The sequence below is a fragment of the Camellia sinensis genome, chromosome 6, assembly GCF_055761805.1.
Source record: "Camellia sinensis isolate YWXY chromosome 6, ASM5576180v1, whole genome shotgun sequence".
NCBI classification, from domain to species: domain Eukaryota; kingdom Viridiplantae; phylum Streptophyta; class Magnoliopsida; order Ericales; family Theaceae; genus Camellia; species Camellia sinensis.
Genome location: NC_138966.1, coordinates 146247362 through 146270806, shown reverse-complemented (window position 1 = coordinate 146270806; position 23445 = coordinate 146247362). Strand labels below are relative to the sequence as shown.

The 23445-nt window shown below is 33.6% G+C and overlaps 1 protein-coding gene and 1 long non-coding RNA gene across 2 annotated transcripts; both read left to right on the top strand.

Moving 5' to 3' along the window:
* Positions 1-4498: 4498 nt before the first annotated feature.
* Positions 4499-7573, top strand: LOC145793671 (uncharacterized). The gene is made up of 5 exons (XM_082876533.1): positions 4499-4853; positions 5601-5802; positions 5941-6304; positions 6773-6845; positions 7020-7573. The coding sequence occupies exons 1-5, from the start codon at positions 4499-4501 to the stop codon at positions 7571-7573; spliced, it is 1548 nt and encodes a 515-aa protein (XP_082732659.1).
* Positions 7574-11697: 4124 nt separating this feature from the next.
* LOC145792948 (uncharacterized) lies at positions 11698-14339 on the top strand. Its single transcript, XR_014333275.1, has 2 exons — positions 11698-12039; positions 13678-14339. It is a non-coding gene; the product is annotated as an uncharacterized LOC145792948 (long non-coding RNA).
* Positions 14340-23445: the final 9106 nt, after the last annotated feature.

The window sequence follows — 23445 nt, the reverse complement described above, 5'->3', positions numbered from 1 at the left end:
GTTCCCGCCCAAACATTTTTCTCTTAAGCTTCCCACCTACCTACGTCTCCCCCACCTTCTCTCTGTATCTCTCTCTCCCTCTCTGTGCTTCTTCTTTCCTCTTCATACCAACGTTGCTCGCTTCTCCCCTCCCTCTTCGCTCAGCTTGCAAGGTAAGATGTCCTCGATTTTTGCCTTTCCCCTTCTCTCTCTATTTCGATTTCTGATATTTCTTTTTGTTTTCATCTGTTCGACACTTTGGTGCCTCATTTTTTAGGCATCACACACATTTTTATCTCCCTAGATCATTTGCTTCATGGTGTAGTGATCTGTAACCCTCGCATTCGCAACCCTCCCTCTCACTGCTCTCTCTCTCTCTCTCTCTCTCTCTGTCGGGTTATGACTGTTTTGGTATGTTGTGTCTGTTTTGGTAATTATTTTAGGGTTCTGTTTATGGGTCATTTAGGTTGGGTATCGTCTCTCAAACCCACAAATTTTAGGGTTTTTAATCAATCTAATACATTCCATTCTCCCAAACCCATAATTTTTTTTTAATGTTTTTCAGAATCCTAATGAGTCTTTGCTACTCAAGTATTGTAAGCCTAATTTACTGTTTGTTTGGTTGTGGACTTGCTAAGCATCTGAAATTTTGTAATTCAAGTCATGTTTGATCACGCCAAGGACAGACCAATAATTTTCTCAACCTTCCACTCCGTTGTGGCACTACTTGCCAGGAAGCTGCAGAGCACCTACGCTGTAAGTTTACTTTCCATAATTGAGAAAACCCATTGGAAAGTTTTTCTTTGATAGCATGATAAATGAGGATGAAAAGAGTGTTCTAATTATGTTCGTTGCTGATTGAAATCAGGTTTTCTTTCTTACAAAAGGTAGAACTGAGATTTAATATGATATGAGAAAGAACTCCTTAGAGGAGAGCGTAAAACTGTACTGAGAGGGTGGTTTGAAAGGGATTGGGTCGGAGGTCAAAGGATTTTTTTAGAAATCTTGGGGCACTAACCAAGATCAAGAAAGTCTAAGCTCTCACTCCTAACATATGGCAAATTAAAGTAAGTTCTAATTTTCAATTCAAATTTCCTTATCATAATGAATTGCATATTTGTCATGTGGTTGCTAATTATGAATTTCATTCAATGTTTCAGCAACATGCCCAAAGTAGTTTACTTGCAACATTTAATGGGTGTCGAAGGAGTGATTGTTGATTTGGTTGAAGAAATCACAGAGGCTGTTTCAATTATGATCAAGCCATCAAGCGAGGTTGAAGGACAGGTTCTATTAGAAAGAGAGGATCAAATTCAGGTCAAAGCAAATCCCTAGTTCTCTCAAAGGGAGCTGTCATTTTTGCTGAAGCTAATTCCAGAATTGATAGAGACATAAAAGAAAAGGTCTACTTTTATACTCTAAATTATATAGTAGAAGGTTTTCCCCTTTTTATTACTTTCACACATAAACTCATCTCTGTTTGGTTATTGACAAAATGCTCCATTAGAAAATAAATTGGATTTCCCCTTGAACATGTGGTTATGAATGTCTGATTAATTTGAATTTTTATTTTTTTATAGATACTCTACTTGACAAACCGTACAATATGAATAATTGGGATTATCAAAATAGTCCCAATATTGGCTTCGGAAGGGGGCACAGTACTACCCCATTCCCGGGTGTGTTAAGAGTAATTAAGCTACCAAAAAATTATCCCCTCAACTACTATTATTCTAATAATTTGTCACTGGGCACCAACTTATTTTGTTTATTTTTATTTTTACTGCTTTGTATCTTCAAGTGATTAATAGTTTTAACAATTTTAGGTGATAAATTTATTTGAAATTGGGGTTGTTTGTTCAAAATTAACATCCATTGTTTGTTCCATTGTTTTAACAATAGGTATGGTTTAAATTGGGGTTATTTTCAATTGTATTTTCCATTGTTTGTTTGTTCAATTGTATTTTTCCATTGTTTATTTTTGGTTTCTAATCCTAACATTATTTTCCATTGTTTGCATGTTAATGTTCAATCGTCTATGAAGTTCATTGACTTCTGCAATAGCTATATTTTATTTTCTTTGTTTAATAAATTTTCTAAATTTGGAGTTTATTTAGGTTACTAATAAATTGGTGTATTGTAATCATTTGAGTTTCATGTCTTCCTGTGAATTCACTCCCTACTCTTTGAAAAGGAGTGGGGGAAAAAAACAAAAAAAAATTGATCGATTTTAATTCATTTTTAATCATAATTAGCAGTGCAACTCGGGCGGATTCGGTCGGGTTCGAGGTTTGCCTAAGCCCCAGCCCGAATTGTGTTTGGCAGTGCCCAAGCCCGCCCAAGCTTGACCATCAACCCGAGCATGGCAACCCAAGCCCGGACCAAGCTTCATAATTTGAACTTGGGTTAGCTCGAATTGCCCGAATTTCACAACACAACAAACAGTTTCTCAAATTTTCCATACAACAAACAGTGCTTCATTATATACATAAGTCCTTTAGTCCATACAACGAACTTAAACATCATCCCAGCCACAAACACTGCTACGTATAAAAGTAAATTTCACAAGGCAACAAACAATGCTTCATTATTCCATACAACAAACAGCGTAGTTCTTAGGCATTAGGCAAAGAGCATTTCTCTAATGCATTGTAAGACCAGGATTGATATTGGTATCAATATCTTCAATTTTCATCCTAGCAGGTAATTCCCAATCAAATGAGTAAAGAAGATTGGCAAGTGCAAGCTTTACTGTTGCAACTCCCAAATTGATTTCACAATTGTAACACCCTGAAAATTTAAGTTATCTCTCAAATTTTATACTAGTATTATGGTTGTATGTGATAATATATTATTAAATAAATAATAATAAATACAGAATCTAATTTGGCATTGGATTATCAAATATGAGATTAATTAGGAATTTTTAATTGGGACCAAATTAACAGAAATATGAAATTATAATACTAGTTGGGCCAAATTAAAGTTAAAGATAGTAAATAAATAAATATAAAAGTAAGAGTAAATAAATAAATAATAATAATAATAATAATAATAATAATAATAATAATAATAATAATAATAATGGGTGTGGTAGTAAAATAAATAATTAATTTTCTGTTGGTATACGATAGAATGTAATTTAATTAGAAATTAATTTATTTATATAGTTATTTTAAAAAATGGGTCAAAGTGTAATTATCTTAAATATTTATTAAGATAAGAACGAATCTGTGATCAAATCTGAGAGGGATTTGAACTGCCACGTTGGATTCAAAGGCTTTCACCTCCCTATAAATAAGGAGGAAGTGATCACTGGGTGTAAAAGAAAAAGAAAATAAAAAGAAGAAATAAAGGAAAATAGAGGAAAGAGAAGGGGGAAAGAAAATAATGGAAGTCGAAAAGGTCTTTGGTAGTAGAAAGAAATATTAAGGTATTAAAGTTAAGGTGAGTTATATTATACCTCGAGTTACCATAATATATTTTACGTATGTTTTGACTTACCATAATTTATTTTATATAAGTTATATTTTATAAGTTATATTAATTCAAGTTATGTTCTAGAAATATTTCAGTTGCATGGATTAATTTCTGAATCCTATTTGCTTAAAGTGAAACCCATGGATATGTTTGTTTAACTTTTAATGATTATTTGACTTTTAATGATTATTTGACTATAACCTTATAAACAATTATGCTTTGTAAGTACCACCACGGGAGTTCCACACCTTGGGGGACTTAAATAACCATTGGTTTCTGTTTTGTTACTTTGTGGCCCGCTTTTGTCATAGGTCTATTAACCTCTGTTCTGTGCGGAGCAAAGTGCTGTGCGGAGATAAGTACTACACTATTGTGGGAGCCATCTCTATAATCCGTACGAGTCACCTCTTGAATCCGTACCTCTATATTGTTATGAATCCATTGACCCTCTGATTTCTGGTGTGAAGCAAAGTGCTGTGCGGAAATAAGTGCTACACTATTGTAGGAGCCACCTCTATAATCCGTACCTCTGTTCTGATTGTCACTCCTGTGACTTCTGTTCTGTTCTGTTCGGTACCGTGGTTATGGTTATTTATTTACATAATCTCAATTTTGCTACTTCAATGATTATTTGTTCAGACTAAGTTATCTTAAATATTTTAGTTACATAACTATCCATGGTTATTTTATGTCCCTTATACTCTTGGTATAATATTTCTTACTCTGTCATGTGCTTATAGTTGTTTACCAATTTTCAAGAAACAGTGTAATTCAGAAATAGCTTTTGGAAAGTCTTAGATGCGGGGCTGCGGAATAGACACACACAACACTTTATGATATTTTTCTATGTAAATATCAGTCTTTTGGTCAATACATTTTGTAACAAAAATAGAAGCTCTGATGATTATATTGGTACCCTCACTTGAATATTACTTCCGCTCACGTTTATTAATTTGTTTAAGAATTGGCCGGAGGTAACCTCAGTTACTGGCTATCACGATGCTTAACCCTTGGGTACAGGAAGCGAGTCGTGACAACAATGCTCTTCAACCAGATCCAAATGGAATTAGTTCTGGTAATCTCAGCTTTGCAAGCTAGACGGTTGTTAAGGAATGGTTGCGAGGGATATTTAGCTTCTGTGAGAGATACCTGTGAGACTGAATTGAAGTTAGAGGATATTCTAGTTGTGAAGGAATTTCACGATGTTTTTCCTGAAGAGTTACCGGGGTTACCACTAGATAGAGAGATTGAGTTTGCCATCGAATTGATACCCGGTACGGGTCCTATCTCCAAGGCTCCGTATCGGATGGCCCCAGCAGAGTTGAAAGAGTTGAAGGAACAGTTACAAGAGTTACTAGATAAGGGCTTTATTAGGCCTAGTGTTTCTTCTTGGGGTGCGCTCGTTTTATTTGTGAAAAAGAAGGATGGTAGTTTTCGCCTTTGCATTGATTATCGAGAGTTGAACAAGGTGATAATCCGAAATAAATATCCTTTGCCTAGGATAGATGACCTATTTGATCAGTTGCAAGGAGCACAAGTCTTTTCTAAGATTGACCTTCGTTCTGGCTATCACCAGTTGAAGGTTAAGGCGGAAGATATACCTAAGACAGCCTTTCGAACTAGATATGGGCATTATGAATTTTTAGTGATGCCGTTTGGGTTGACCAATGCGCCTGCAGCTTTTATGAATTTAATGAACAGAGTATTTAAACCCTTCTTAGATCAGTTTGTGGTAGTTTTTATTGATGACATTCTTGTGTACTCGAAGAGTAAAGAGCAGCACGAAGAACATCTGAGAAGAGTGTTGCAGATATTAAGGGAGAAGAAGTTATTTGCTGAATTAAAGAAGTGTGAATTTTGGTTGGAGAGTGTATCATTTTTGGGTCATGTGATATCTAAAGATGGGGGGTCTGTTGACCCCAAGAAAGTGGAGGCGGTGGTGGAGTGAAATCGGCCTACTAGTGTCACTGAAATTCGTAGCTTCTTGGGTTTAGCAGGATATTATAGAAGGTTTGTTGAGGGATTTTCCCGAATTTCTATGCTTTTGACTCGTTTAACACAAAAAGGGGTTAAATTTGAGTGGTCGGATGATTGTGAGAAGAGTTTCTAAGATCTAAAGAGTCGATTGGTGTGTGCTCCAGTACTTATAGTTCCGTCTGGAGATGAAGGTTTTACCATTTATAGTGATGCATCAAAGATGGGCTTGGGTTGTGTCCTGATGCAGAATGATAAGGTAGTGGCATATGCGTCTAGGCAGTTGAAGCCATACGAGCAGAATTATCCTATGCATGATTTAGAGTTGGCTGCTGTGGTGTTTGCATTAAAAATCTGGAGGCACTACCTGTATGGGGTGAAATGTGAGATATTCACTGATTATAAAAGTTTGAAGTATATTTTCACTCAAAAAGAATTGAATATGAGGCAAAGGCGATGGTTGGAGCTATTAAAGGACTATGATTTGACTATCAATTATCATCCAAGAAAAGCCAATGCAGTGGCGGATGCCTTAAGTAGAAAGACCCTAAGTAATTTGGCTACCTTGATCACTGACCAAAAGAATATCTTTGAGGACTTGCAGAGGTTGAATATTGAGATTAGATGGCATAGCCATGGAGGGCAGTTGGCAAACCTTAGAGTTCAACCCACATTGATTGATAGAATTAAAGATGCTCAGGGAAGAGATCCTCAGTTGCAAAAACTTAAGGCTGAAATGGAAATAGGGCTACAGATGGAATTTTGTATGCATAAAGATGGAACCTTGAGATTTGGAGAGAGGTTGTGTGTGCCTAATGATTTAGATCTCAAGAGAGAAATCCTGAGAGAAGCTCACAGTTCAGGGTATACGGTACATCCAGGAGCACTAAAATGTATAAAGACTTGAAGAGGAACTTTTGGTGGAATAATATGAAGAGGGAAATTGCTCAGTATGTTGCTCAATGTTTGGTATGTCAACAAGTGAAAGTTGAACATCAGAGACCCGCAGGTAAGTTACAACCTCTTCCTATTCCCGAGTGGAAGTGGGAACATATTACCATGGATTTTGTGGCAGGGTTGCCTAGGACCCAAGGTGGTAACAATGCTATTTGGGTTATCGTTGATCGATTGACCAAATCCGCTCACTTTTCTAGCTTTTAAGGTGGGGTTCTCCTTAGAGAGGTTTGCAAAACTGTATATCAAAGAGATTGTGAGGTTGCATGGTATTCCGATGACCATAGTGTCGGACAGAGATAGCAGATTTGTATCTATGTTTTGGAGTAGTTTGCATGCAGCTTTGGGTACTAAGTTGAATTTTAGCACTGCCTTTCATCCTCAGATTGATGGACAGTCAGAGAGAACTATTCAAACCCTGGAAAACATGTTGAGGGCTTGTGTTATTGATCTTGGAGGTTCTTGGGATGAGCATTTGGCCTTAGTGGAATTCTCTTATAATAACAGTTATCATACAAGCATTCAGATGGCACCATATGAGGCTTTATATGGACGGAAGTGTAGATCACCTATTTGTTGGGATGATGTGGGCGAAAGGAAGTTGTTAGGGCCTAAGATTGTGCAATAAACAGTGGACAAGATCAATCTTATTAGAGAGCGACTTCGCACTGCACAGAGTAGACAGAAAAGTTATGCAGATAACAGGAGACGCGATTTGGTGTTTGGGGTTGGAGACCATGTGTTCCTTAAGGTGTCTCCTATGAAAGGAGTAATGAGGTTTGGTGTTCGTGGTAAACTGAGTTCTAAATTTGTTGGACCATTTGAGGTTTTAGATCGAATTGGAGAGGTAGCTTACAGACTTGCTCTACCACCTTCATTAGCTGGAGGTCATAATGTCTTTCATGTCTCAATGTTAAGGAAGTATATACTGGATCCTAGTCATGTGATTGATCATACACCGTTGCAGTTTAAGGGGGATTTGACATATGAGGAACACCCTATACGAATTGTTGATAGGAAGGAACAGGTTTTGAGGCGTCGAGTCATCCACTATGTTAAGGTTCAATGGAGTAATCACTCAGAAAGAGAAGCAACTTGGGAACTCGAGGATGAAATGAAACGAAAGTATCCACAACTTTTTGAGACTTCAGATATGTCAAATTTCAAGGACGAAATTTCTTTTTAAGGAGGGAAGGATGTAAAACCCAAGTTTTGTATATTATTATTTTTGGATAGATTGGTAATTAAATTAATTTATATGGGTCACTTAGTAATATCAAGGAATTAATTATGAGATGGCATTATTATTTCTATAACATAGGTGGGTAATTTTGTAATTTTGGAAAAAGAAAAGAATATTAGGTTAAGTATGAGATGCCATGGCTTTTAGTCTTGGAGAAGAAAACAAAAAAACAACACAAACAAACAAGGGGAGGCGTGATGTTGTGGAAAGGCAAGGCAACAAGGGTTTGAAAAAAAAATTAAAGAAAAGAAACCAAAACTAAAAGGAAGATGGAGGATTCATAAGAGTGGTGGTTTTGCTTTATTCATCACTTGGGTAAGATTTATTTTATTATATTCCTAGCTATGATCTTAGTGTTAATATATCAATAGATGATTTTATGGGCATATATGATTAAATAATTATATTGATGTAGTCTATGTCGGGGTTCTCGATTTTGCTCAATTTTAGAGTGTATTTTGTATTCCGTTTGGGTGGTTCATATTTTGAGATTAATATGTGATAGGTTAGGTTTAATGGTGGTGTGTTTGTGGGATACAAGATTGATTACAAGCAATTACAAATTTTTACGTGTATATAAACAACAATAGAATAATATGGGTTGAGAATTTCCGAAACCGTGATGACTTTGTTTTGATGCTAAATTGTGGGAGTTCTTAATAGGCAATTGGGTTAATTTATTTTCTTGTTGTTACAAGAAGAGATAGATGGGTGCACATAATAATTGTTTATGCGGTGTAATATTTTATTAGGTTTGTGAGATTGAGGTGGATCTTGGTAATTTGAGATTAGCTTGGGAAATATTATTTTAGCTGTTTGAGGTAAGTAACCCTCTACCACTGTTGGTTCATTTTTATTCCTATCGAATCGTTTAAAATCATAAATATTTATTTATAGCCTTCATGTTCTCTTAAAATAAAATATGGGTCAAGTATAAAACAATATCGAATATTATTATGAAAATTATTTAAATATTTGGTGAAACTATTCTGAAAATTGTACTAAACGTTTATTCTGAAAATATCGAATGTTTTATTTAAAAGTTGTGTATTGTTTGAATTTTGAACATCACTCTAGTCTGACTATGATTTGGACCCTAGCCAATGGGGGTTATTTATTGGCATAGAAACTAGTTTCTTTTGGGGCTTTACCACCGGCCTATATATGGTTCTGGGCCTTGTCACGGGCTAAGTGACCGTAGTCACCAAGACTTGGGTTTTGTGAATCAAATCATTGAACCATCTAAATATCGAACCATCGATTTGAACAACGAATTACTTTGAGTTATCTTGTTGGTTTTTAATTTAAAATGTATTGTACATTGTTTATTTTTAGCTATGAAACCATCTTACAAATAATTGTTCATTTATTGAACTGTAGTAAAAATTATATTTATTGGTTATCGATTTATTTATTTATTTATTTGTATACTTAATCAAGCTAGCAGTGATGGTTGGTTATTTACTGGGCTATTTAGCTTACCCTTATTTTTTTTCAGAATATGAAGAGTAGAGCTGCGCGGGATTTTTACATGTGGGAGTGCCAAGAGTAGGACTATGATTTAAGTACTTGGATTATTGTTTTGTTAATGGATTTTATTAGTGAAATTGGTGAATAATTTCATATGATAAGAATAATCAACTTTTATGGATTTTAGCATTATGATAATTAAGGATTTAATTGGAGTATTTTACATTGTTGGTTATGTGTTGGACTCTTAGCCTTGTATGCTCACTTAAATGAGTGTGCGGCGTTGTCACGGAGCTTGGGGCGTGACACGATTGCTATGTTTTTATAATGCAATTTCTAATATCTGATTTCCTCTTGCTACAGTTCATCAATTTTTGACACATTTCATTAGTTTCTATAATGAAAGGTATTCAATTTTTTGATTTCTTTAATAATATTTTTCATTAAAGCTTTGATAAATATATCATTTCCTTTCTCCCTCTAATCGTTAGTTTTCTCCCAAGATTTAGTTTGTTACTTTATGCTGTTTTCGTATTGTACTGTGTTTTTTGCTAGCAGTCATCAATTTCTAGGTTCTTGATATAATCAAATGTATAAACCCACACACACAATTTTTCTTTATTACATCTATTTCATTACTCATATAATTTTGATAAAAGTTAAATTTTTTTGTATGTTACTTATTGGGTCTTCGGTGATTATTGGGTTTATAAAAAATTTCTCCTTCCCCCCATTTTGTAGTTATGTCTTAAACAAAGCTCCTTTTCCATTTGCATAAAAGATGAAAGCAAAATGGGACTAATGAGCAGTAAACCGTGATAAAAAATAGTATTGCTCAAACTTTTTTGCTTTCATTTGCTTTCTCCACTAGATTATTTTTCTTAATCTTTCTTTTCTTATGCAGCTTAGTAAAAGGTGTTGTAGTAGTCTTTGTAGCTTTTCTGTGAGTAGTTTTGGTAAATTTAAAGTAGTGGAATGAAATAGAATGGATTGGTATGACCTATGAGAAACCTAATATAATGGCTTATTTGAATGACTCATGCACTTTACACTAGATTTCTTTTCCCGCCATAAGAAAATGTTGGCTTGGCCATTACACATTTTGGGAAGATAAACATAGATAAATTTCTCTCCTTTTTTTTTTTTTTTTTTTTTTTTTGGGTGAACATAGATTAATCTTAGTAACAAAATAAATGCCTTTCTTAAGACAATATACGTTGGTAAATTTTGAGTTACTTGGGAATCCTCTAAGTTTGGAATTGTAGAGTACATGATGGTATACATTGTTTGATATTTAATTTTCAATTTTGTTGAGATTGCAGAGCATTTGTTGGTGTGTTTTATGTGGTGTTTAGTAATTTTTTCCTTTTTTATTATAGAACGTTAACAAGTATACAATAGCTTTGATTTTTGTATTTTGTTTAGTGTATATAATTTTTTTTACTTGCTCTTATATTTTGATTTGCAATATTGGTGAACATTATAAAACTTATATGCTTGTTTCTTAATTTATATTAAGGCTAGGAGGAGTTGTTATTTATTTGAGTTTTGTACAGCGTGTGGTACAAGTAAAATTGTTATAAGTTATTTTAGAAGAATAATATTTCTTTATATTTTTTTAGCATCTTTATCAAAAAAAATGACACAGATTTCATAAATTTCAACATGATATATATAAATTATATCTGTATTTTAATCCCAACATTATTTACAGGCACAGACATACACTTGAGAATAAGGTTTTAACTTATGAAAAGGCAACACGTGTCCCTATAACCTAGAGGGCTTCGGCATTTAATTTTCAAAAAAATTAGGGTCTAGAATTTACCTAAATGAGTTATATGTATTAGAGATTATATTGGTGAAATTCCTGACTAAAATAAATTTAAGGATTTAGGTTTTTTCCAGTTAATTAGATCAACTAATTGAGATTTCTTATCGATAAAAATTATTAAATGAAAATTTTTTATCAATAAGAATCATTAAATTGAAAATTCTTATTGATTAAAGTCTATGAAAATATGGCTCAATTAAATTTTTTTACTAATAAACGTATTCCGTTTAATAACTCTTACTGGTGAGATATTTCAACTGTCTAATCAATTAAAATTTTAAATGGAGACAAATTATTCCTAAATTTAAACTATTGATTTTTCAATAAATTCTGAATAAATAATTATAAAATTATATAAAAAAAATATCAATTAATTTTAGGATAAATTATGAATTCACCACTTGAAGTTTGCTTAAAATACAACTTGTCCCTTGTGGTTTGAAAAATTACAAATATCTCCCTGTCAGAATTTTTTATTTAACAGAATTAATTAAAAAAATAAAATTTCTAACTATTCACCTATACAATAATAAAATTATCTGAATTACTAATTGAAATAAAATTTTAACATTATTAAAAATTATTAATTAACTTGATAATTTATTAATAAAATGATCTATTTGTTATTAAATTAAATATTTTAGAGATCATAATATAATTTCTAAAATCACAAAAAAATAATTTATCATTTAAATATATCTTATATTTATAATTTACCCTTAATTTTAAAACGTCACGTTCTACGTCAATCACAATTCACCATCCCGCCTCGTCGCTCCTATTCCACACTCACCCAACATGAATTCGTAACCCACGAATAACTTCTCTTCTCGCTCCTATTCCACTTACCCAACAGGAATTCGTACCCACAAATAACTTCTCTTCTCGCTCCTATTCTCGGTGAGTAGTCTGTTTATTTCGCCGTACGACGGAGGCATGTGTAGTTCCACACTTCCAAGTCGTCCCCTCTTTCGAATGAAAACCGTGAAGACTTTGCAAATCAAATATCCATCTCATCTCACATCTCAGCACTCAAATTCAAAGCTTCACTCCGACAATTCAACTCCAAATCAACCCTCGAAACCCACTCAGAGCTTCAATTTCAGTAACTCTCTTTCTCTCTCTACATGTATATATATATATATATATGATGTGTTATACGAATGCAATTTGTTTTTGAAGATCAACACGACATTTCTGTGATTGGAACTCTAAAATTCAACCAATTCGAGCTGTTTGATCTGCATTTGGTTTAAATTTTCAGAAATTTTGTTCTACTTTTTTTTTTTTTTTTTTTTGTCAATTCAGGGCTTTGGGCATGGGAAATTAACTGTGCATTTCTTTCAGGCAGTGCTAAATTGCTTTGTTCTTGGTCTGTAATAGTTTTAGATCTAGTTTGGTTGCTAAGAAAATTTGAGAATTGAATCATATACTTATGAAGCACCCCTGAGAGTATTTTTAAGGAGAAGCAACAGATACAAAGGTGCTAACAAACAATTTTACTGTCACTGAGCCTTACACAATCTTTTGGCTTAATTTCGTTGATATTTAATTTTTTGGGAGCAAATCAATTAACTAAAATGCTTTTAATTTTTAATTTTTTGTATTTTCATGATGGGTTACATGGGCAACTCAAATTTGTTTATTTCATCATTCTTTTGGTTGTGCTTTTTGGGATAAAATTCAACAATTCCAAAGCAGTGACAAATTTGATTAAAGAATTTGGAGAACACTCACTAACCATTTCTTTATGTTGATTGAATATGTTCAGTAAATGAGATTAAACCTATGTTACAACGGACTCTTCAAAATAAATCAAATACCTGTGTCGAAGACCCGACACTCGGACACGGGTATGAGATATATGTGTCGGATGCATTTCATTGGACACTTCTTATATAATTGTATTTAACACTATTTGTATATATGTACATATTATTTGCTGTATAATCATTATAAATGTCTTTTTGATACTTTAAGTTACATATAACACTATTTTATTTCACTTATTTGATTAAAAATATAAAAATATTACATTTTTTTGCCAAGTCTATGTACCCTTGAATTTATGGTTTGATGAGTCCGACCTCTAGGTACATACCCACAAACGACACGGATGCTCGAGTTCATGTAACATAGGATTAAACTAAGGTAAACATTGGTCTTGGTGACCTAATTTTAATTGATTTGTATAAATATATGAACTTCAGATTTGTTATATGAATTCTATTACTTACTTTGTACAGTGAGTAATCCACATTACATTCAAAATTCCATCTTGTTGCTACTGATAATGTTGAGTTATATAAACAAACTCATGTTTACGCCAAAGCCAAATGCTTAGTAATATATTTTACTATTGTGCTAGATGATTGCATTGTTTCTACATTTTATGATTTTTCATCATGGAAATTTTCCCATTTTCGGTCAGTTTTTGCATGTCTTTGCTACTTGTTTAGATGCTTATGAGAAATTGTTTGGTGCTTTGCACAAAATTAACTGGCTAGTGGTTGACACAGGAACTCTGGTATAATTTAATGTTATTTACAGTTATCTTTTCATTGATGTTGTTGTATCCCAGTTATATTTATCTGAAATTAGGAGCCACTCTTCTATTAATCTTGATTTACAAAAATCATATCAATTATAAAAAATTACATTATGTACAATAGTTTTCATTTTTCATTTCCTTTTTTGGTAAAGATTTCATAACTATTGACGTTGAGTGTCATTGGATGGGCAGACCCAAATGGACAATGGTGTTGGGAGAATAGAAACTTCTATTGGAGGGGAACTACGTTCATGTGAATCTGATAGAAATCAAGAACCATAAGAGGGGATGCTATTTGAGTCGAAAGAAGCTACAAGAACATTCTATGATGAATATGCCACTCATGCAAGATTTGAAACTCGTATTTTATCTTCCCAAAGTCAGAGTGTGATGGGTCAATTATTTCACGTGGGCTTGGATGTCGAGCAAGTCCTAATAATAAAAAATTAGAGAGAGTTACACTTCAAAAGTGAGACAGACGACGAGAAGGTTGTACGACAATGATTTTAGTGAAAAAGAAGAAACCTAGAAGGTGGGTTGTCAGAAAATTTGTGAGGGACCACAATCATCCTTTGGTTGTTTCATTGCTAAATAGACACCATTTGTAACTAAATTGAAATGTTTGCCCCACATAAAGTTTTTAATATTTAGTTCAATAGTAAAATCTTGGCCTAATAACCTTGAGGATATGGGTTTAAGTCTCGGGCAACTACTTTGTGCACTATGCCAAAGATTTGACATGTACCCAATCTTTTCCCTCTCAAACACACATTAATGTGTATTAATTGCACATTATTTTTTTATTCTTTTGACTATTGTTTGTTTGAAGGTAAAATTTTCAGTAACTAATTATTGTGTGTAGAGTTTAGCTTTATCCTTTCCTTTTCCCTTTTTTTTTTTGTTTTCTTTTTTCCTTTTTCAATTTAAGATAAATTGATATGTTATCCTCTTATTTAGTATGTTTTCTGTCCAATTCTTGTCCATGTCATGATGTAAAGGATTCATGTGGTTTTTGGTCCACAAGTGATAGAGTTTGATGGACTAAATATGCATCTTTTCTACATCTTTAACCAGAACTTTGACTTCGACAAAAATAGGAAAGAAATACTTCAATTGAAAGGAAGGAATGTTAGATGGAAGATCACATAATCAACCTAAAATGGAAAGTAAAAAGAGATTGTAGAGATTTAGAACCCATGCAAACTACTATACAAAGTTGGTGTTATATATTTGTTGTTCTCATATGGATCTAGCCTCTATTTTTGCAGGAATTGGCCTTTGTCTTAAAACAATTGAGGACCTATAGATAAATTAGTGATTTCAAGGGGAAGACCAACATAAGTCACAATGTTAAGAATCATAGGTGTTGCGTCCCAATGGGCTGATTTTCGAGCCCAATTTATTTTCCTTAACTTGAGAATAGTACATATGTTTAGTCTTAAGCTCTCCCTGATGAGATCGGGGATCCCGCCCAAAATGTCCAAAAATCACTTGCAAGCACAAACAACCTATACACACAAAAGAAAACACAAAATTTAACGTGGTTCGGTCCAATGCCTACATCCACGGAAGAGTAATCAAATTTCGCTATATATGAAGAGATTATAAAGAGATTACAATAGAGGATGAGGAACACTCATCCTCACTCAACTCACACACAACTCCCCCTCTTACACAAAGGGAGCACCCTCTCCCACACAGAAGGGCTAATATCTTTCACTCTCTCATTTTGCTCTCTTGGTTCCTCACATTTTGTTGCATTCCAACTCTCCCCATTTATACACAAATGGAATCTTGTCTACTAACAACCTGTCGACAAGCCACTGACAACATTGATGGCAACTACCAACACAACCACCCTATAATAGGATAGCTTGGCTAATCTCTAGCCCAAATTTGCAGCCCCCATTCTTGACTTCTAAGGCTTCCTTCACATGGTCACAACTCCTCACATGGAGTAGAAACCAACACTCCCAAGTCTCAACATAAAGTTGTAAGAATGAAAATAAATGTACTAACCCTTTTTATCCTAAGAAATCAGTTTTTGCTTGATCATCGGATTGCCCGGAGACAACCATCCATCTGATTGAACTTGACAACTTATCAGAGGAAGGTGCAAAAAGACATGATTAATAGTATAAGAGCCAATTGTTTGCCTACAATGTCATCATTTTTAATTTTTTTTTTTAAAGAGAATAATTTTTAAAATTTTAAAATATATTTAATATTTATTTTTTCAAAAACATGTAAAAAATATAACCTTGCTTTTTTGGGTTCGTTTTTTAGTTTTATAAAATTCAAATCGAAAGGGACTAAACTAAATCAGTTTAATAACTCTGTCAATCCCAGCTGCCGATGCATATTATCGGGAGCTAATCTTAGCCATGCATGCGTCAGTCATCACATCGCATTGCCCCCTCTCTCTTTCATGCCTCTCTTTTGCTACCTGAAAGAAACCCGTAATTTTTTAAACTCTAATTTCTTGAAAAACCACCTTGTTTGGTGTTGATTGATTTTCTGAAAATTGTTCTTTTATTTTTTATATTTTTTGTTTTTAGTAAATATTTTTAATATTTTAAACAAATTTTTTACTACACCTAATACAAATATACTTAAAAAATATAATATTGTGAAACAAAATCTTTAAAAAATTCACTAAATACCAAAAATATATATATATATATATAAATTTAGTATATTTTCATGTATTTATTGATTTTTAAAATATTTTATCACAAATATTTTATTTATTTTATTTTTTAGGTAGGCATATATAAAAAGTAAAAAAAAAATTACTTAAAATATTGAAAAAATCACTAAAAATAAAAAAATCAATTTTCAGACAATAAAAAAAAATTAGAAAAGCCTTAATTATTTGAAACCCTAAGCCCAAAATTTTCCCTAAAATTTTCTCAGACTTGTCCATGAGCAGACTTGTCCACATGAGCATATATTAAGCAAAAATCTGTGCGTCATTGTTTCTAGATTTTTTAATTTTTTTTTAGATAGGATTGTTTCTAAATGTTGTTCATGTTTTGTTTTGATACAACCGTTGATATTTGTTTTGTTTTTTGGTAAGGTTGTATTGTAGCAATAGTTTTCATTGTCTATTGAAAAAACACAACCAGACCAAATCAATAAATTAGATGGGAATAATGAAAACCAAAACCTTCCATCAGGTGGGAATGAAGTGGCACTTGGACTGAATTGATTTCACCCCTAAATTCTCTTTTAATATTTAATTTGCTGTTTTTGGTTAAATATTTTTGTTTAGAATGGGACTTTTCTTCTTTTCTTTTTTTTCTTTTTTTCTTTTTTTCCATTTCAAGCCAAAGCACCTGTGGCTCATAATTAAAAAAATGCCATTGCCACGTGATTCTGGATGGGCTTCATTTATAAAAATTATGTTTTACAAATCAATTTCCTTTTAAAATTAGCTTGTTCACAAATTAGATAAATAAATAAATAAAAAGTGGCGGATAAATTTTCTTTAGCAGTTGCAGTTTACCATGTATGGAAGTAGATGAACAACAGTCTTTAATTAGAAGAGGAAAAGAAAATAAATAATTCTTAATCTAATTGAAGAAGTTAGATTGGAATCGTCTCTTGGAGACAAGTTCAGGATAATCATGTATTCCTGTTGTCTTCCCAGATGATAGGAATATATAATTTCAGTTGACATTATCAATCTAATTTGAAGATGTTGGATTTGAGTCAGGCATATTAATATTATTCTTAAAGATGAAGAAGATGATAGCTCTATCTAGGGTTTGAGGGGTCAACCAACAAGATTGGTGTTGGGGTTGTGACCCTTGATGGCTCAGTTTTATCAAACCCAAGACACACACACCTATGTTACCCCGCCAGGGCAGGGATTCCTTCCCCAAGAAACTGCCCAACATCATCTCCAACACATCCTACGGGCCACTTATCAAATCTGCCCTCAAGACTCTGCAGATAACCCCAAATGACATCAATTGTCTTTGTTACACTAGAGGACCAGGCATGGGTGCACCATTACAGGTTGCTGCTGTTGTTGTTCGGGTTCTTTCATAGCTTTAGAAGAAACTCATTGTTGCGGTAAAGCATTGTGTTGCTCATATTGACACAAGAAGGGTTGTCACTGGAGCAGATGACCCTGTTGTGCTATATGTAAGTGGTGGTAACACACAGATGATTGCATATAGCGAGGGGCAGTATCGGATTTTTGGTGAGACTGTAGATATTGCCGTTGGGAATTGCTTGGACCGGTTTGCGAGGGTTCTAACTCTGTGTAATGATCCAAACCCTGGGTACAACATTGAGCAGGTGTGCAATTGGAAGCACGTTTCCTTAACCTATATCAGTGGTAAAGTCATAGAGAGACTGTCCATTAGTGGTCATATCTCTTATAGGTTATTGTGTTGAAATGTCTTCAAACTTGAGGAAGACCACAAAAAAAAAAAAAATTGAGCTGCTATTTGGCATTTTGCTTGTTTAACGATAGAAGTTTGCAGATTTTTTTTTTTTTTTTTTTTTATATTGTCTGTTCTCTGTCCATTGTTTGAGAAAACTTTGCCTGCGTTTGGTTGTGTTTTGTAAATGTGATTTGAGAGTATGAGTTTTATTTTGAGTTTATGGGTTGTAGAATTATGATTTGAGTGTAGAAAATTTGTTTGGTTATGATTTTTAAATAGAGTTTTGAATTGTGTTTTAAAGATGTATTTTGAATTAAGTTTTGGAAGTTTGATGTGACATGTGAAAGGTAAAAATTTGTTTGGTGATGTGTTTTGAAAGTAATTTTCAAAACTTAATTCAACCAATAATTTATCATCAAACACACAACTCATATATCGATATCTATATCCAGATTTTTTTATCAACAATAATAACCAAACTATTTTTAAAATACTGAAATTAAAAATTGATTTTTTTTGTCAATTATTTTTTTTTAGTAATTTTTTTGAATAATTGTTATTTCGAAATAATTTTTTCATTTTAAAATAAACCGATGTCAATTTTTTTCTGCCAATTAATTTTTCTATCAATTCATTTATGAAATACGTTTTAAATTTTTTTTCTAAAATTTTGTTAAAGCCAACAACTTTTGAAAATACATATTAATAAAGAAGGAATAAATATACTAACTTTAATAATTTAAAATACAAATCATAATATAAATCTTACAAAACATTATCAATTTATTTTCCATTTATTACATTTTTTGCAATTTAGTACAGATGTGTAACAGAAATCCAATCTATTATTGTACCCATTGAGCTCATATAATTGTGGGAATTGACATACCAAATGACCATTATGCCCCTTTGGACTTAAATGACAAGTGATTATATAAAACAAAATACAAAGGGTGAGATTGTAATTTCACTTACTTAGTACCTACTCCCTATTATATAATAGCTGTGTTCAACAGTAAGGTAAAGAAAAAGCAGAGGATGCAGCTCAGTACACGCATGTGATACCTTTCAAAAAGTAATAATATTATATTTAACAAATAAAAAGTAAAAAAAAAAAAAAATTACAAGAACCTTCTGAACCTCACCCTTCGTATTAAATCTGAATCTCATTCCGTTTACCGCACCAACTTCACCATCTCGGAAACACCTTCTCCAATTACATCACAGAACAAAAATTTGACAAATAGAAGACATCCACCATCTGATTAGGTCCTCCTTCTCCACTTCCATAATTTACAGGTTAGTTTTGATGCCAGTTCATCTTCATATTTGCTTCAGACATTAGCTTCAGAGGGAGTGAGGGAGGGGAAGGGGAGGACGACCGGCCGGTCATCCCGCCGATCTACCGGCCGGTCATCCCGTGGGACATCCACCCGGTCATCCCGGCCCAGTCACCATTCTGTTCCATTTTCATCTGTTATATTTTTTGATATCTGTTATAATTTTTTCACACTATCATTTATTTTTCTGATTATCAGTTTCTAAGTTCTAATAAACTGTATGAATCAAACCCCAATGACAAATATCATTCCCTATGAATTTTTTTTTTATATACAAATCTGTTTGCTTGGCATCTGCCTAATTAAATTTTGTCACCAAGTTTTTTTATATTTATTTTTTACATAAAAATAAGTTTGTATGCACAAAAAGATACTAATGTTTGATATATTTTTCATACATTTTTCTTACCTCTCATATGTTTTAATATACATTTTTCTTTCACTTTTACAGTCATCATGCCAAGAACAAAACGAACCAAACCCGAACTTGGTGAATCGTCAAACCTTGTACCACCACCACAGCAACAAGATGATGGCTATCCAACTAACGATTTTGCAACATATCATCATGAACAAGCCTATCAACATTTCATTTCTTGACCAATTGTTATAGGGAGAAACGTAAAATTACCTTCTCAATATGATTCACTCTTACTTGGAAAATTAGATACAATGGGATGGTTACCATTAAATAATTTACCAAATAAGATATATCCCCGTCTTCTACGATTATTTTATGTTCACTTGACAGCGGGTGACCAACAAAATGAACCGTGGAGTCTTACCTCTTATGTTAAGGGGAAAACAATCACACTCTCTCTCCATCGTTTTGCACAAATTATTGGAGTCGAAACAGGAGATTTACAATGTTATTTTCAAAATGAGTCTGCCTTACAAAAAATTGTTGATGATGTCACTCAGATTTATACCACAATTTGTGACAACCGATTTAGAGGCACTAATTTAAAAGTCAGCCATTTAAAACCTCACCTTCGTATTCTCCATCGATGGATAGTTGAAAATGTCACCCCCAAAAAAGGACATTATAATACTGTTTCATGTTTTCAAGTTTACTTGTTATATTGTTTTGAAATTGGACAAAAATTAGATTTATGCTTTATATTACTAAAAGAAATGATGGTTGCAAAATTGGATACTCTAAGTGGCCGGTCCCTACCTTTTGGAGTTTTGTTAACCACAATTTTCAATTCCCATGATGTGAACCTCGAAGGTGAAGTCTGGATCAGAATCACTTCACCAATTTCAGAGTATACACTGACCCGAGTTGGTGGTTCTGACACGTTGATGGGCTCTCTTAATCTTCAAAATGAACCAATACTTGATGAGGAAGAACCCAATGACAATGTCATGCCACCAAATGAACAACCCCGTTACTGGACTAATTATTTAGCCTTAGAACAAGAACGGTACAATCAGCGCCTACAATGGGAACAACAAATGGCTAATCAGTTGAATACACTGGGTACTCGGTTTGATCAATTTGGTACTTGATTCGATGAAATTGCCACCGCTCAGAACTCACTAATTCATCAATTTGGTGAGTTCCGTGTAGACTCCGAGAGACGTACTGAACTGACAAGGAACCGCATTGTTCTGATTGACCATCGAGTCACTCAGCTGTACCATCAGCATTTTCCTCCACCTCTAACACCACCTGACAAGGATGCTTAACTTGTTTAAAAATCATACGGTGGTTATATTTTTTTTTGGTAATTTTTGTTTTGCTTATTTATTTGGTGAGTTTTGTTGTGATTGTTTTACTTTTGTTATTTTGTTATAAACTTTTCTATTCACGTAATGAATAAGAACGAGGGGTCTTTTTTGGAAGCATTTAATTACACAGTTATAATGTTAATAAATAGTACGTCATACATGTCTACAAAAACCTTCATTTCAATAAAAAAATAAAAATTACACAATTATTAAATAATTTGTGTGCATCAATTAATAGAAAAAATGAAATTAATGTTCTGAAATGAAATACAACAAGTTACAATTTAATAATAAACGTGTACCCAAAAAAAAATGACATTTAATAATCACCAAAAAAAATTTTAATGAAAAGGAAAAAAAAAATTCATATAACCTTCTGTACAAAAAAGTGAATATAACCTTTTGCTATAAAATCGGGTGATACAAAAAAGTAAAATATAATAATTATTTTATGTTATTTTATTTATTATTATTATTATTCTTATTATTTGTTATTTGTTACACTGTTAAATGGTGAACTTATCACCACCACCACCAACCACCCACCTGCCAGCGCCACCCATCACCACCCACCTACCAGCACCACCCACCACCCACCACCATCCACCACACATCACCACCCACCACACATCACCACCCACCACCTACCTGCCACCACTACCCATCACCACCCACCACCTATCTGCCACCACTACCCACCACCCACCACCCACCATCCACCACCCATCACCACCCACCACCCACCTGCCACCACTACCCATCACCACCCACCACCCATCTGCCACCACCACCCACTACCAACCACCCACCACCACATTTAATTTAATGACAACATATTTATTTCTGAAAGTTACTAAGAAACACATGGCATATTAATGACAACATATTTAATTGTCTTTGGTAGACTACACATAAATTTGCATATTACACATTGCATGAACAACATATTTAAGTACACATGTACTAAGAAAACCATTATCTTCAATGCCCATGGTGAACATGATTTTGCCACATAGCGGTAGCAATTGCATCCCTAACGTTCGATTGGGACGTTAACCCATGTTGTGAACAACATATCGAATTAATAAATGTGAACAACATATCAAAGTCGCAAGCTGCGAGTACATTTTGCGATACCGTTGCTTTCCGACCGCGGAATGTATTTTGTCTTGAAGTAGGGACCCATGCATCCACCAATGTGCCATCGATAGCACCGACACAATCCTAATTGACAGATATCAGACTTTGATATTAAAAGCGAAACAAACTGATTGATTTTACTTTCATAATTAAAAAATAATAATATTTATTAACCCTTATTGATATGAACAAATTTATAGGACAGTCACATTGTTCGTACCTTGAACCAGGGAAAAAACCGCCTGTCATTTAAAATTTTTCCCGGTATGTCCACTAGGTTACGTGGTTTGATAACCGGTGATGAAAGCTTGCACAATGCCCGCATAACAATTTTTATGTGCCGACAAATTGTTTCCGTGGAGTGTTGAAATCTATCTGCCATTATTAGATGGCGATCATTTTGTGCAAAAGTGTATAAAAAAATTCCAAGCGATTCCTCCACACTTATATGCATATGTTCAGTATCGATAAAGCCATTATGGAGTAAAGTGTCTTTCAATAAATGAATGTTTGTGCATCCATTCGCATAACGTTCATCATTGTTTCTGGATGGCCATTTTAATAGGCCGAAAATGTAATCATCACCTCTGAATGGACACGTTCGCTGCGGTCGGCGACTACTTGACGCGTTGATATGGTCATGCATTAAAGCAATCATCAAGAAATCCATAAAATCATCAACAACCTCATTCTCCTCTGATGAGAGCTCCATTGTATTGTTTTCTCTGTCGGATGACATATGCCTTTGTCTACATCACAGTAAAAGCATAATTATAAAATATGTTATTCATGCAGTAATAGTTACCGTTATTGGTGAAACAGTAAAATTCAGAGGATAACAAAATTTATTTAACACATGGTCATATTATAATAACTTCCATAGTTTTAATATAATAGAAAACACTTAAAAGTTCAAAAAAAAAAAAAAAAACATACGAACATAGAAAAGGAAAGAGGATATGATGGAATGAAAAAAATAAGAATAAAAACCAAATCAGGAATAATGAAATGATCAAACAATTCAGCCAAGAAGATTTGCTAACACAAGCAAAACAGAACATCTCAGTTCACTGCAAAGCGAGGATCATGGCTAGGCACAAATGGGTAAGAGTGTGCATGAAAAACTTTCTCCATTCCTTATCCTTGAACAGTGTCAGTGCCCTAACGTACTGCAACGGTGGTATGTCCCCAAGCTCAAGCAATGCATCTTGGCATGCATCAAGGGAATAATCATCACCACCTGCACTTACAGCCTCAATCTCATTTTCTCGTGCACGTGAATATCCAGTTTTGGCTTGTACATAGGATGTGAAAGCTGCGCACACATCATCAAACCCACTTGACCGTGA